The 16,265-nt window shown below is 41.3% G+C and overlaps 1 protein-coding gene across 4 annotated transcripts in view; it reads left to right on the plus strand.

Moving 5' to 3' along the window:
- Nucleotides 1-16,265, plus strand: part of SUGCT (succinyl-CoA:glutarate-CoA transferase) — a 389,451-nt gene that overhangs the window by 303,682 nt on the left and 69,504 nt on the right. For all 4 annotated transcript variants that reach the window (XM_038760523.1, XM_038760522.1, XM_038760521.1 and 1 more), the window contains exon 13: nucleotides 1,795-1,858. In XM_038760523.1, the coding sequence (XP_038616451.1) occupies nucleotides 1,795-1,858 (64 nt within the window). The remainder of the gene's footprint in view (nucleotides 1-1,794; nucleotides 1,859-16,265) is intronic.

Consider the following 16,265-nt stretch of genomic DNA (forward strand, 5'->3'; position numbering starts at 1 on the left):
GTGTACCCTTTCCACCCCTGCCCTAAAAGCATAAAGTATTACCTAGAGTGGGAGAGAGGCAATGTGAAGAAATCAACTTTCCATTACATGCAGTCAAGTTTTCAGGTCTCGATTAGAAAAGTGTTTTCCATTTTGGGCCCACACAATTGAAGTGAGCTGTGAAGCATTTGGGAGGGTCCAGTAGAGATTAAAGGATTGGACCAAAAGCTCCCTGAGAAAAGACTAATACAATCGGTTATATTTAGCTGAAAGAAGGGCATGTTGACGGGGGTCTTAATAACAGTCTTCAAGTACATAAAAGGATATTTTAAGATTAAAGGGGAGTAGCTTTTCTCTGTTTCCACTAAGGGTAGGAAAAGAAGGTTAATGGAAGCAGATGGGATTAGAAGTAGATATTAGCAAGATCTTCTGGTTTGAATTGGATACTGGAACCAACTGAGCGAAGAGTGGAGTGTCACCTGTTCTGGAGAAGCAGCTGGCTTAGTGGAAAGAGCAAGGGCTTGGGAGGAAGAGGTAGTGGGTTCTAATCCCAGCTCCTCCACTTATCTGCTGAGTGACCTTGGGCAAGTCACTTCACTTCTCTGGGCCTCAGATCCCTCATCTGTAAAATGGGGATGAAGACTGTGAGCCCCACGTGGGACAACCTGATGACCTGCTTGGCACAATAGTAAGCGCTTAACAAATACCATTATTATTATTAGAGCTTGGGGCAGCATGGCCTAGCGGGTAGAGCCTGGGCCTAGGGGTCAGAACGTCCTGGGTTCTAATCTCGGCTCCGCCACTTGTCTGCTGTGTGACCTTAAATTGAATCCCCATTTTACAGTTAAGGAAACTGAGGCACAGAGACTAAGTTAGGTGACTTGCCCAAGATCCGACAGCTAGCAATTGACAAAGTAATTGGAAGAGCTGGGATTAGAACCCAGGTCCTCTGAATCCTGTGGTCTTTCTCCTTGGCCACGTTGCTTCCCTACAGTGTACAGAGCACTGTACTAAGTGTTTGGACTCAAAGTATTGGGTTCCATATTAGATAAGGCATTCACGAGCTGAAAACCAGATGGTCTCATAAAAGTGGACAACTGGCCACTCTAGCCAGAATTGGAGAGGATAAATTAGATGATCTTTCACATGGCCTCTTAAAATTGTAAGATATTGTGATTCTAGATAGACTGTTAAAAGAGAATACCCTCTCTATAAAGGAGACTAAATGATTTTCAACATGCTTTCAACCCCATGCCTGGGGTTGGGATCCATGCCTGGATCCCAGGTCACTAATTTGGTTGGCAATAGACTCAATTTCCAATCCAAGCCCCACAGCCTTAGAATACTTTGAACACCTATCACTTGAGTATCTAATAAGGCTCAATTATTTTTGCAATGCAGTTGTGAAATATATAGTGCCTAATTTAGATTCTTTGGAGATGGAAAAAGCATCAGGGGAAATTGGGTAATTTACCCAAGGTCAGACAATAATCCACAAGAAGTTGGGGGAGGGGCCATTCCAAGATACTTCAATGTGCTCTTTATTATCCCCAGAGCTTCCTCTTCCTCCTCATTGCCAATACCGATTGTTTGGGACATGAGTGTTGCCATGAGAAACTTGAATGCTAAATTTTTTCCTTGGGTTCCTGAAGAAATGTAATTTTTTTTTGAAAAAAATAATTTTTATCATAAAATTGCAAATGCTTTAAATGTCATCATCTCTTCTAGCACTTCTGAGTCCAGGAGAGGAAGAATTCACCACATTTCCAATCAGAAGTATTTATTGAGCATCTGTTCTCTCTCTTTTTTTTTAAGGTATTGCATAATGGACTGGTAATGGAAATGGATCATCCAACTGTGGGGAAGATAGCGGTCCCAGGTTTGAGATGATTTTCCTCTATCTTACTATTTTGGTTATTTCTTGCCTTTCATGGTCAGTGCGAGCCAAGTACTTTAGTTCAACAACCGTGTGTTTTAGCTCAGGATTTCAATTGCAAGGACATTTCCCTTGACAGTATTCTCCAAAGCACAACTGTTCCTCTACTGGGGAAAAGAATATTAGAACTTATTATTTTCTGTTTAGGTGGGTGCATGCTTCTAAACGGTATTGTAATAGTCGCAAAGCATCCATCTGCTTTGTATTAAGAAACAAAAATGGTGAATGCAAGCATAGCGAGCTATTTTCTTTAAAGGGATAAAAAAACACTCCTTGTCATCCACCTTTCTGATCATCAGCGAAGGTTTATTCAACCACTACTGTATGCTCTGCAGTGAATGTGCCATTAGACAGTAGTTTGTAGAGTGTGGCTAATTACATCTATCCGTTACACTTTCCAACTTTGACTTCTTGAAATCCTTGAATGGCTAGTAAAGCCATTATGAGATTTGTCTGAGATAAGGAAAGATTCCAGAGGGACAGAGAGAATCTAAGAGAAGAGAACCAACAAGAGGAGAACATTCAGAGAAGGATAAAAACGATAAAAGGGATGGAAATGTCTTGGTCCTTTGAGAAAATGTTAAAGGGATTGGGGAAATGTTTACCCTGGAGAAAGGAAGACTAAGGAGTGACTTAAAAACTGTTTTCAAGGTTATGAAGGGTTTTTAAGAGCAGGATGATAAACAATTGTTCTCTATAGCCATAGAAGATGAAATAAATACAGTTAATGTTATTTTAACTAGCATCAAAGCATATAAATTTGGGTTGGAAGTGAGGAATAACTTTGATTCTCAGGGACGAAACACTGGAGAGGGCCCTGAGGGACAAATCTCTCTCTCTCCCTCTCTCTCTCTCACTTTGATTTTAAAGCAATACTATTGGGACACCTATCTGTCCTGTGCGGCTTAGACAGAAGGATGGTCTGGACACTCTTACCAGGTGTCTCCAGCTCTAGGAGTCTAAGAGCTTACGGTTCATGAGCAACTTTTGATTCCTATCTGGTGTTGAAAGTAGATCAGTTTGATAAGGGATGGAAAGCAAGAAATCTCCAAATCGTAAACTTTAATGTTTGGGAGAAATCTACCATGATATTTATAGAATAATCCAGTATGGCCTACATTATTTATTTAATTCTTCTTTCATATAACTTGGGTTCCTATAAGGATTTTGTTTTTTGTGGGGGAAACTTGTAGCACATATTGATATTAATGAGGATAATAATTATATTTGTAATGTATGTTAAGGACTACCTCTGTGCCAGGCACTATACTAAGTGCTGGGGTAGATCTTGGGTATTTCACTTTTATTTTGTTCCCATTTAATAATTATTTTGTAAAATATTGTTTTTATTAGGTGGGACAGAATGAATTATTTAAATTTGAACCAAGTAATGCTGGATTATTATTATTATTATTATTATTATTATTATTATTATTATTATTATATTTGTTAAGCGCTATATGCCAGGTAGTGTAGCCTGAGCATCAGCTATTTTAGAGCTCTTGTAAATAGCTGCTTATTTCTTAATTTCCCTTCTTTCATTTTTATTGTTAGTACCTGAATTCTTATCTTTTTACCTTTTAAATGCTGATTGCCTCCTCCATTAGACTACACCCACCTTGAGATCAAGAAGTGGTCTTTTACTTATTTTACGTATTTCTCCTAGTGCCAAGGACCGTGCTATGCCTATAATGTACATTTAATAAATGCTGCTGGGGAAACAACACAACATTTCACTCTAGAGAGTATCTGGCTTTAGGACAACCTTAATTTCAAGTAGGAAAAATAAAGTTAAGTAATCTTAAATTATGGCCAGGGAGGCACAGGCCAAAGGACTGAAAGAACAACAGCTCAGCACCCTTATAAAATAGCCTTCGTTTGCAAAAGCAGCTAAGTCACCCCGTAGCCTTCTGATTGGATAATTTCATCCAAGAAATAGAAATTGTAGATTCAGCTTCAGGAGGAAGTTCTTGAAACTATGGAACATGAGAGGGAAAGCACATTGAAACAAAGGGAATTTACGTGCAGAGTTGCTACTTCTTGCTTTGCTGTGTCTGTGGACTCATTTGGGGCCAAAGGTTTTGCCCAGTCAGAATGTGAGGGACCTCCATGTTGATGATAGCCAGAGCCACTGGGGCTGTTGGAGAATGCTAGTGGGGATCTTTGGGACAAAAATTCAAGGATGATTTAGGTCAAAAGCAATAGCCTTAGTAGTAATGATGATCATGGTATTTGTGAAGCACTTACTGTGTGTCAAGCACTGGTCTATGTGCTGGAGTAGATACAAGCTAATCCGTTTGGGCACAGTCCCTGTCCCTCATGGAGCTCACAGTCTTAGTCCCCATTTTACAGATGAGGAAACTGAAGCACAGAGAAGTAATGTGACTTGCCCAAGGTCACGTAGCAGACAAGTGGCAGAGTTGGAATTAGAACCCAGGTCCTCTGATTCCCAGACCTATGCTCTTATCACTAGTCCATGCTACTTCTCAAGGCAAAATGGCAGAAACGATGAAAGGGATAGGTTAGAGAGAATGGTTCTTTACTGTGGTGATTTACTTTAAAAAGAAGTGTTTGCTTTCTGCTTAGGTCCTGAACATTAATGCTTCTTACTACTGGGGTACCCATCTTTTGACACCTATTCCCCCACCAATACCTCATCATTCCCTGCCCCACTATTTTCAGCCCCTCATTTTACCTTTTCAGTTTTGTTTTGATTGTTTTTTACATTTTCTTTAGAGAAAAAGTTTTTCTGAAATTACATATCCTGAAACTCCCATAATAGGTACCAGCTGGGCCAAGACTGATAGACTGTCAGTAGACTTACATGAAAAATAGAAAAATCAAAAGGAAAGGTCATTTCCCAAAACCACAGTTGAAATCTCTTCCATAAGATTTTAGAACATTGGACTTGAAAGTCATTCATTGGGTTTGAAAGAGGAAAAGGAGATGGGTTTGTTTCCCGGTAGAAGATCGGTTAGAAAAGCGTGTGACTCTTGCGTCTCATGCGATGCATCATCTTTCTTTCTGGAAAGGGGATTCCCTCTCAGGGGTTAGACCACCCGACAAAAGACCAAGATGAAAGGAGCAGGCCAAGTTTTAGCAGTTGCAGATGAAAAGCTGGCAGGGAAGTGGGTGTGCAACTAGGGAAGCAATAGAATGTCTAAAATCTCTCATCATCTGAAGCCTAAGTCCCAACCCTGTGATAATGCATTGAAAGTGAATTGAAATACTTTATTTTCTGAAGGTTTGCTCTTCAGGTGCAAACTTCTCTGAAGGTTTTGTTCCACTGAAGCATAGTGAGTGAAAGGGATGGAAGTGGGGTGGTTTTTCTTCCATGGGCAGATGGGAGGAATCAAAGGTGTGAATAGATTAGTCATGGTTGGTTTTACTCCATACCAAGAACTCTGTTACCCTTGGAGGTCCACAGGTCTTATTCAACTAAACTTACCTGTGGCCCAACTTGGGGATTTTTAATTGGCTCTGAACTTCGAAATGGGGAATGAGCAGGCTTTGTATCAATGGATTGATTGATTGAAGTGATTTCCCTTTTGGAGTTTGTGTTTCATCATTCAGATGAACCAGTGAAAGTCATGGGGTTCTTGAGCACTTGGACACCACCATGGAGACATTAGGGAGGAAATATAGGTCACCCCATTTAGGTGCTAACTAGCAACTGGGCTCATTTCTTCACCTCTCCAGGGCCAAGTTCTGTGGTGGTGGTAAGAAATCAAATGCAAAGATCGTTTGCATTCTCCCAGTCTAGAGTTTTAGCAGCATGACCTAGTGAAAGACCACAGGCCTGCGAGTCAGAAGGACCTGGGTTCAAATTCTGGCTGCACAATTTCTCTGCTGGATGACCTAGGGCAAGTCACTTCACTTCTCTGTGCTTCAGTTACCTCATCTGAAAAATTGGGATTAAGACTGTAGGACAAGGATTGTGTCCAACCTGATTGCCTTGTATCTACCCCAGCATTTAGAACAGTGCCTGGCACATAATAAGCACTTAACACATACTATAATATATATATACATATATATATATATATCTCTCTATGTGTGTGTGTGTATATATATATATATATACACATATATATATATGTGTGTGTGTATGTATGTTTATATGTTAAATAGCAATTGGGTTCATTTTTTCACCTCTTCAGTGCCAGGTTCTGTGGTGGTGGCGATAAGAAATCAAATGCAAAGATCATTTGTATACTTTCAGTCCAGATTTTTAGGATTCAAGATGGAAGTTTGTCCATTCAACTAGAATGTATCAGAAAGAGGGAACACAAGTAACCCAGACCCGCTTTTATTGGTGTGAGGCAGAGGCCATCAATTCCTTTCGTTTGACTAGGTGGCTATAATGTTAGAGTTGGTCCCTTTGGTATTTCTTACTACATAAAATTGAGCTATCTATGCATCTGAAGGGAGGGAGAAAGAGTGGGGGAGAAAGAGGGAGAGAAGAGAGAGAGAGGTGACATCATGGGTGGCTTAAAGTTTGATCCTTAAATTTTAAAAAAAAATTCTGCAGCTGTCTCAACATAACCATAGCAACAGATTTAGTCATATAAAGTGTCTCATTTATCACATCAGCTTAAAGCCTTAGGGATTTCTTTATTCAGCAGAGAGGGTTCTGCAGCCCCACAGCCTGGAGAAGTCTAGTAGCCGCCACAGCTGGACAGATTGTTACCTCCCGGAGGGTACTGGGTGATTTGTCCTCTTGCATCAGTTCCTTAAGAAGCTGGTTAGCATGCCGACAGTCCCCCTCTCCGGGAAGATCACCTCCGGGCACATCTAGAGCTTGGGGTCAACACTTCTCCAGGCTCTTTCTTCTTGAGGTGGCCTGGAGCCTAGGATGAGAGGGTAGGGTGGGGCTGCAGGCCTTGCAGCCATTACAATCTGCCCTTCCGCTGAATAATAATAATGATAATAATAATGATCGTGGTATTTGTTAAGTGCTTACTGTATGCCGAGCACCGTTCTAAATGCTGGAGTAGATATAAGGTAATCAGGTTGGACACAGTCCCTGTCCCACATGAGCCTCAAATTCTGAAAGAATCATGGAATTAGCAAGACCCACTAGTGAGCATGTGCCTGGAAACCTCAGTGCTTCCTGCTCCACCCATCTGGCACCACCACATCTGACTGAAGCTGAAAGCTTCTGTAAGGACTCTAAACTCCTCCAGAGAAGTGAAGCCTTTTCCAACGCTGTTTGGGTGCCAATGGTTCGGAAAGGGCCATATTGGAGATCCCCCCCGCCCCCACGGTGATAAAAATATTTCAGTAAGGAACTTGAGAACGTAGAAAGAGGAATGGAAATTCCTTTGCCTCTCCCTAATTGGCTCTGACCCTCTCCTTGGCCAAAGGAAAGTAGCGAGTTAAAGTTTAGAGCACAGGACTGGGAGTCAGAAGGGCCTGGACTCGAATCCCAGCTCTGCTACTTGTCTGCTATGTGACCTAGGGCAAGTTATTTAACTTCTCTGTGCCTCAGCTACCTCATCTGTAAAATAATAGTAATAATAATAATGGCATTTATTGAGCACTTACTGTGTTCTAAGCACTGTTCTAAGCACTGGAGAGGTTACAAGATTATGAGGTTGTCCCATGGGGGGCTCACAGTCTTAATCCCCATTTTACAGATGAGGTAACTGAGGCACAGAGAAGTTCAGTGACTTGCCCAAAGTCACACAACTGACAGTTGGCAGGGCCGGGATTTGAACCCATGACCTCTGACTCCAAAGCCCGGGCTCTTTTCACTGAGCCACGCTGCTTCTCTAAGCGGAGGTTAAGATTGTGAGCTCCATGTGGGACAGGGACTGTGGCCAATCTGATTAGCTTGCGTCTACCCCAGCACTTAGTACAGTGTCCAGCACACAGTAAGCACTTAATAAATACCATAAAAAATATCCAGGAAGCACAAGGCCCACCAGTGCCCTTGAGCAACTTACCCAGGGGCCTTTGGAGAGGAAGGGCCCAATGGAGATGCTTTCTTGGCCCATCATCTTGGGAGGACCCGAGAGAACACTTGTGTTCACAACTTATCTGCCTAGACAACCATGTTGAATTAACCTGTGGCACTAAAGATCGTATATAAAATAGAAATATTTCAATGGAGGAGCCCCACTTCTTAGTAGGGGTGACCAGGCCTGCCCCTTCCTTTGTCTCCAAAGGGTACCTGGCCTTGAATAATTCACTTCTTCTATAAATGCCTCAGGATCCCCATCTAGAGGAACTGATTCAATCCACACTCAGCTCCACAGATTATTGTGAGATTCAATAAGGCATTTTTGCATTTTGGTTAACTTTTGAATGGGATATAAGCCAAAACAATGGTAAAGTTTATTCCCCAGAGATTTCATTTTGCTACTTTGGACTGTACTGGGAGGGTGGCTTGGTGTTTGAGAGCGAAGTGTTTTGGATTAGAAGTAGAATGCATATTTGAAATTGGGGTTGGAATGGTTTAAGGAATTAAATTTAGAAATTGAACTCTTTTGGCATGTAAGCAAACTGCATCATTTTGTTTTAAGGTGGAAAAAAGGCCCTCAGAAAGTCAATTAGAAAGACTTCCTGGGCATCAAGTAACTGCAACAAAACAATTTAAGTATAAATGAATCAGAAACATATGGATTAAATTTCTCTCTCAAATAATACAAACATTTACATAATAAGGAAGAAACCTTTGGAGAAAAACATGTTTAGGAATTTCTTGGAGCCCAGGACAGTTCATGGAGATACATAATACTCCAGTACATAGCTCAGATGACCCCTCCATAGTTGAGTGAAATTAAAGTAACAATGAACACAGTGATATTTCTTAAAAGAGAAGAAGGATCATCTGGGCCCTCATGAGATTTAGAGCAAAAGAAAAGTGTGAAGAAATTGCCCAGGATCTACTCTTGGAAGTTCATCTTTAACAAGAAGCCGTTTTTCAATCGTTATTCCCCTCTTTTATCAGTGCATTCCAGCCTGGATGTTTTTTTCTTTTTTTCCATTGGGATGTTTCCAGGGAACCCAATAAAAAGAAGTATCCATTTATAATGCTCTTTAATCTGGAAAAAAAGGAAAGAAAAAACAAGAGACTCCAAACTGGAGGCAGATATTTTGGTTGAAAGGCCATGCTTAAGTTGACCTTTATAGTAGCCATAACAATTTCTTTGGAGTTTGGTTCTTTTCACAAACAAAACTTTTTTTTCTGTGGAAAAAATGTTATTTGATTTCTTCTCATTCGATGATCCAAATAATCTGGTGGAAATGAATGTCAGGGTCCATGATTACAAATTACTGCCACAGCCCACAAGATCAATGACTTTGTTTCACTTTACAGTAGTAAATCACTCTCATCACCCCATTGTGTGCATACACCTGGAAATAGAAAAAATGAATGGTCATCAGTTCAAAACAGAGTTGAAACTAGACCTTTCCTGTGATACCTGATTATATTTGACAATACGTGATTCCCATCCTCATCCCTTAAAAAGCAAAGGGGTAATTAAGCCTTTGCCATGATCATAGTACATGAAGAAAATAACTGAAAAAGCTACAGTGAATGGGAAATGCTAGTAGGTCTCAGCAAATATGCCCTGGTAGCTGGAACTTTGCCACTCTTTATGGCTGTAATTGTGATTTTTATCAAATGTTGGAATGCTTTCAAACCATATTGGAAGGTTAACTGCTCTTCCTCATCCCATCATTTTAAGTGGTGGAGGGTGATTTTTAAGAGCTGAAATAGTATAAGAAAGCCCATTTCTGGGTCAGACCGATAGTCGACCTAGCCCAAGTAGAATTCCTTAAGTACTAGCCCAGTACCTCTGGCAGTACAATGTGTTCTTTGATGTCACTGACATCCTTCTTAATGGTTACGGATGTACAAGGCAACATCCCTAATATTTTCTTCTACATATCTCCTTTTCCTCCTTTAATATGGACCTTTCAACTATGAATTTATCTTAACCCATGTACCTATTGCTCTCTTTTTCCTGGACAATGTCCTGAGGTTACAAATCCCCTGTGCTTTCCACCCACTGTGTGATAAAGTGTTTCTTCTTTTTTTTTTGGAACTTACCACTTTGAGATTGAACCTCACCCTTCATCTTGTTATTTTGAACATGATGAACAGCTGCACCACCTAGACCCTTCGTGATTTTCTAGACATCAATCACGTCTTCTTTCAGCCTTCATCTTTCCAAAGCTGGAGAGTCCTAATCTTTTCTGTCTATCCTCATGTAGGATGATTCCATTCCACTTTCTATGTGGGTTGCTCCTTACTGTAACAGTGCCCACATTATTATGTCCTTCTGTGCTTTGGGGACAAGAAATGCATGTGCTATTTAAGGTTAGGTTGTCCTATAGGTTTATATAGTGAGAGCCTATGCCTCACGTTTTCAAGAGAAGCAGTGTGGCTCAGTGGAAAGAGCACGGGCTTTGGAGTCAGAGGTCATGGGTTCAAATCACGGCTCCGCCAATTGTCAGCTGTGTGACTTTGGGCAAGTCACTTAACTTCTCTGTGCCTCAGTTACCTCATCTGTAAAATGGGGATTAAGACTGTGAGCCCCCCATAGGGCAACCTGATCACCTTGTATCCTCCCCAGCACGTAGACCAGTGCTTTGCACATAGTAAGCGCTTAATAAATGCCGTCATCATCATTGTCATCATGTAATAACTGGCATTTTGTTGTCTGTTTTCACTACTGCTATATATTATATTAGCATTAACTTCCAATTGTTTTTCCTGAGTTAACTGGTAAGCTCAGAGCCTGACAGCACTAAATCAACACTCAACACTCAGTTGAGCATTTACTGTGTGCAGAGCACTGTACTAAATCCTTGGGAGAGCACAACAGAGTTGGTAGACACACTCTTTGCCCACAATGTGCCTACAGTCAAGGGGGATGAACTGATGATTTAGACGAAACAACAGTATAGACAACAGTTATGTTTATTTAGCCCTTATTGTTTGCAGAGCACAGCACTAAGCACTTGGGAGAGTACAATATAAAAGAGTTGGTAGACACATTCCCGTCCCACAGACACATTCCCAGCCCACAGTGCCAACAAGGCTGTTGTAACTTGGACTCTATTTACTTTGAAGCATTTCCTTGCACTTGCTCACTTTGAAACTGAAATGCCACTTTTCCGCTCACTCACTGTCTTCCTGCAGTTTATCCGTAAGAACTTATTGTCATTTGAAGATGTGGAGAATCCAGTACATATTTTCCTTTCCAACCCTGAAAGCAGCCTCTTTCCTTTCCCCCCGTTTTTCCTATCTTATAGTCAGTTTTCTTTCCATGACATAATATTCCCCCTAATCTCATGATTACTCAGTTTTTGGAAGGTCTTTGGTGTGGAACCTTGTCAAAAGCCTTTAGAAAATCTAAATATATTCACTCCCTCCTCTAGCCACTTGCCTGTTAACCCCTTCAAGGTTTTCTTGCGGCTCAACCTCCTCTTATAGCCCTAGAAGATTGTGTTTGCCTAATTCAATCAATATTTAAATTCCAGAGCACCACCGTTTGCCAGAAGTAGATTCACTAATCTCACTTCTTGAGGTCACCTCTGGAGTCCTTCTTAACACCCCCTCTAGATTGAGAGCTCATGGGCAGGGAACGTGCTGTCCACCTCTGGTATATTGTACTCTCTCAAAGGCTTAGTACAGTGCTCTGCACATTGTAAGCTCTCAATAAATATGATTGATTGATAGATTGAAGAATTTCCCTGGCAATCCATCAAGCCCCCTGCAGAAGGTGATCATCATGATCAATCTCAGACTGTGCCCAGGATTTCCATCCCTTCTCCCTCTGAGCCAGTTGAGAACTCTCCAGTAGATGCCACTTAGTTCCAGTGATTTTTGCATTCAAATGGCCAGTGACTGCTGAGTATCCCGTTTGGTTACCCCAATCTGATTCAGTTCCTCTAACCTGTCTTCCTACAGGAAGTCATTTCAGGAATGGTGATTTCTCTATCGTATTTCCTGGTAAAGACCAAACTCATAAGTTGACTGAACCTCCTGCTTTATCCTGTTCACCTCAGAGTTCAGCCTGTAAACAATGATAGACACATAGCCCCTCAGATTCCCTGCCAAGGTGCTTGCTTTGGATATTCTTCATTAGCTCTGACACTTTTGCAAGATGTTCATCAAAATCCATTTGGCCTGCTTGGTTCACTGTCTACACCCTCCATGCTTGAAGATGTTGGCAAAGAACTACAATTCTCCATGGCTCTAAACTTGGAGAAGAACAGCTAAACTATTTTTTGGCACATTTATGTTCTAAGCCTCTTTCTTTCTGTTCTGCAGAATATCCTTTTCAAATGAATGGAAATTCAGAGTAGGCATGAAAATCCTATTGCCTGCTGAAGAACATGAACAGCTTATTTTGCCTATGATAAAGCTGAGTTAAAATAGGTGGAAAAAGCCATAAAAACAGGTATTGTCTATAAATACCCTTAATCTGGATTAGCCCCATAAAATAATTTCCACCTTTCTTTTCAGACTCTCTCATACTATTAGCTCTTTCAGAATTTTGGGCTGCATTATCAATCATATCAATTTATTGAGTGCTTACTGTGTGCAGAACACTGTACTAAGAATTTGGGAGAATATAGTACGAGTTGGTAGATGCATTCCCTGCCCATAAGAAGCTTTACAGTTTAGAGGGGAATACTGATATTAAAATAAATTTGCGATATTTTTGTATATCTACTTCATGAAAAAGAGGATCTTCCAGGAAACATAATGAAGATATGGTTAAAGTTGCAATATTAAAACACAATTTTCTGTACTAGAGTAAAAGCTACGGGAATGACGGATATTCGGTTATTTGAAAATAAACAAAAGAGGAAGGCCATCAGCAAGTCCAAACACACATAGTCAGAGCTGTGGCTTAGTCTATACGGAGCGATAGGTCTAGAGTACACGCTAACCTCAACACTGAAGAGTTCCAGACACCCATGTCCTGAGCATTTAATCTATCATTTCCTCAATTCCCATTTCAGAAATCAGAAGTCATTGTGGTGTATATATAGAATAGAGCTCGGCATTTAGAACAGTGTCCAGCACTTAGAACAGTGCTTGATGCATTGTATGCCCTTAACAAATACCATGAAAATATATTAGCTCCATATATAGGAGCAAAGGACATTTGGGCCTCCATTTGGGTTTTCAGTGACTGATCCAATAGTGATGAACTACATCTCCCAGACACCAAAGGAAGAATGCAGTTTTATTTCCTGCAGAAGTCATTTCTGAGAACAGACACATTTCTGTCGGCTGCTCATCAAGCCTTGAAAAGAGTTTTGAATTTTGATTATATGCTGGTTTACTCTGTCAGTTTTGTAGTTCCCATCTCTCCTCGACACTGCAACTGTGAAACGTAATGTCTGAGCCCATTTGGCAGTAAGCACAAATTCGCCCTAAACATCAAGCTATGATGGGCCTAGGGATCTACTTGCCAGCACCATTCTCCCACTAGTAACATTTCACCAGTATTAAAAGGTGACTGAAATGATTCACATCTTTCTAATTGCATAAATCTTTTGAACTGGAAAGAATGCCAGCTCATCAAAACAGTGAACCCGTTCAATTTTTAACACTTTTTTTGTGACCACTCACCCTACAGTGAAGTTTTATTTGTGGTATTAATGGGATTTAGGAGAACAACAAGCACACAACAGTGATAAAGCCGTACACTTGGATCCCATCAAGGCTTAGTTTCCTCCTACTCCTCGGAATGCTTTCATGCTTCAAAAGATAAATCTGCTTCACCATCTGCATCTACTGGGGTGGCTCAGGCTATAAGGAGAAAGTGGAGCAATGTGAAAAAAATGCCATTAAGGTCCACCTTTATTGAGAAGAAGCAGTATGGCCTTTGGTGGACAGATCGTGGGCCTGGGAATCAGAAGGACCTGGGTTCTAATCCAGGTGTTGCCACTCTTCTGCTCTGTGCCCTTAGGCAAGTCACTTAACTTCTCTGGACCTCAGTTCCCTCATCTGTGTAATGGGGATTAAGAGCGTGAGCCCCATGTGGAACAGGGATGGTGTCCAACCCGATTAACTTGTATCTACCCCAGCACTTAGAACAGTGCCTAGCACATAGAAAGCACTTCACAAAAACCAAAATTATTATTATTATTTATTAGGCTGCGCCCTGGGACAAATCAACCCATCTTTGCGGAGCCTCGATCTCTCCACCTGTAAAACTAGAGCAATCATTTTCCACATTCTCCTTGCTTTCCTGGGGTGTTAAAAAGATGAGAGAGGAAAGCAGCCTTCAAATTCCTTAACTGAAACTCCTTAACAAAGACTATAATATAAAAATGAGGTGTGCAGTGTGGCCTGGTGGAAAGAGCTCAGGATTGGGAGTGAGGAGGCCTGTGTTAAAAGTTCCACCACTTTCCTGCAGTGTGACCTTGGGCAAATAACTTCTCTGTACCTCAATTCTCTCATCTGCAAAATGGGGATTAGACACTTCTTTTCCCTCCTCCTTAAACTGTGAATTCCACGTGGGACAGGAACTTTGTTGGAGCTGATTGAATTGTATCTGGCCCACAGTTTAGTACCATGTTTGACACATAGTAAGCACATAACAAACTATCATTATTATTATTTCAAATTAAATAAACATTTTAAACATAAATTCAGCTTCCAGTCCAGCTGCTTAGATGAATTTGCTTCATTTTTCTATTCCAGGAAACCTCTGGGGCAGGCTAATTGTCTTATTGGACAAGGACTGTGCTCAGCCTGATCGACTTTGTTTCTACCCCGGTGCTTAGAATAGTGCTACACACATAATAACTTAACAAATACCTCCACCTCACAAGTGCCTTCGGCATTGATATTATTTTTTGGGAGGAAAACTTTCAATAATTATCCTATTAAATTTTCCTCCGGAAGATAGGCGTCTGAGTTCAATAATACTGCCCCTTAAACCTCAATTCACAGTTTTCAAAATACTAAGCACTGGGGTGGATGCAAGCAAATCCAGGTGGACACAGTCGCTGTCCCATGTGGGGCTAACAGTCTTAATCCTCATTTTACAGAGGAGGTAACTGAGGCACAGAGAAGTAAAGTGACTTGCCCAGGGTCACCCAGCAGTCAAGTGGCTCCCAGGCCATGCCTTATCCGCTACACCATGCTGCTTCTCATCCAGGTTGCCAAAGATGTGTCACATATCTGAGAGCAACAGAAATCCCTGGTACAGTGGTTTAGCTTTTCAGTCTTCCTCCCCAGCCACCTCAGGAAAGTCAGTGAGTTTGTTGCCTAAAAACACCACAGCCGGGTGTTGGTATTCCAGGTACCGGGGCTTCCAGCCAACCTCTTGGGCAAGGGTTGAAGTAGCCCAGCTCAGAGGACTGCGAACGAGAGGGCGGGTCAGGAACTTGGAGTACAATTCTGGCTCCGGTCCTTACTTCGTGTGTGGCCTCGCAAAAGTCACATAACCTCTTTCCAGGGCTCGGGTTTTTCATCTGCAAAATGGGAATGAATTATCCTGCTGACCTCACGGGGGATGTAGTGGGGTTTGACTATTAATGATATTAAGAATGCTTGGAACCTCTAAATACTTCACAAGAAGAACTGCTATCTTTCCCCCCGCTAGCCGTTTGTAGGAAGTAAGCAGTGTCTCTTCTGTTCATCTGTAATGTAGTCAGTTTGTGTACATACTGCATTGCATTAAATGCTGAACTTTGATCCTCATGTTTAAATGTATTAAATACAAAATATGAGCAGTATAAATTGTATGAAACCCTTTTGTCTTTTGCTTGGAGACTTAACAGCATTTTGATGTACAATCACCATAACCAGACATTGTTAAGGGTAAGTGAAAGTCTGTTAGACTGAGGAGTGGGGAATATAGTTGTATGATGAAAGGAGTGGAAGTCTGTCTTTTGGGTGTGTCTAAGCAGATACTTTCAAATTTCGGAAAATGTAACGAGGACCAGTCCTGCTCTGGCCCTGGCTGGGCAAGGACCAGATATATGTGTTCACTGGATTTATCATTTTCTTTCAGAATGTTTTCCCTCTTACGAACGCCAATAGTTTTATAGATAATAGCAGGTCCAAACCTTAAAACTCCTCAAATTTGTGAATTTGTGAAAATTCACTGCAGCAATTAATCGAAAGGGATATCCAGCCTCTTCGTTCCATTAGAAAAAAGAAAAGAAAAGCAGCGTGGTTCAGTGGAAAGAGCCCGGGATTTGGAGTCAGAGGTCATGGGTTCAAATTCCGGCTCCGCCACTTGTCAGTAGTGTGACTTTGGGCAAGTCACTTAACTTCTCTGGGCCTCAGTTACCTCATCTGTAAAATGGGGATTAAGACTGTGAGCCCCCCATGGGACAACCTGATCACCTTGTAACCTCC

This window comes from Tachyglossus aculeatus, chromosome 18 (assembly GCF_015852505.1).
Source record: "Tachyglossus aculeatus isolate mTacAcu1 chromosome 18, mTacAcu1.pri, whole genome shotgun sequence".
Classification (NCBI taxonomy): Eukaryota; Metazoa; Chordata; class Mammalia; order Monotremata; family Tachyglossidae; genus Tachyglossus; species Tachyglossus aculeatus.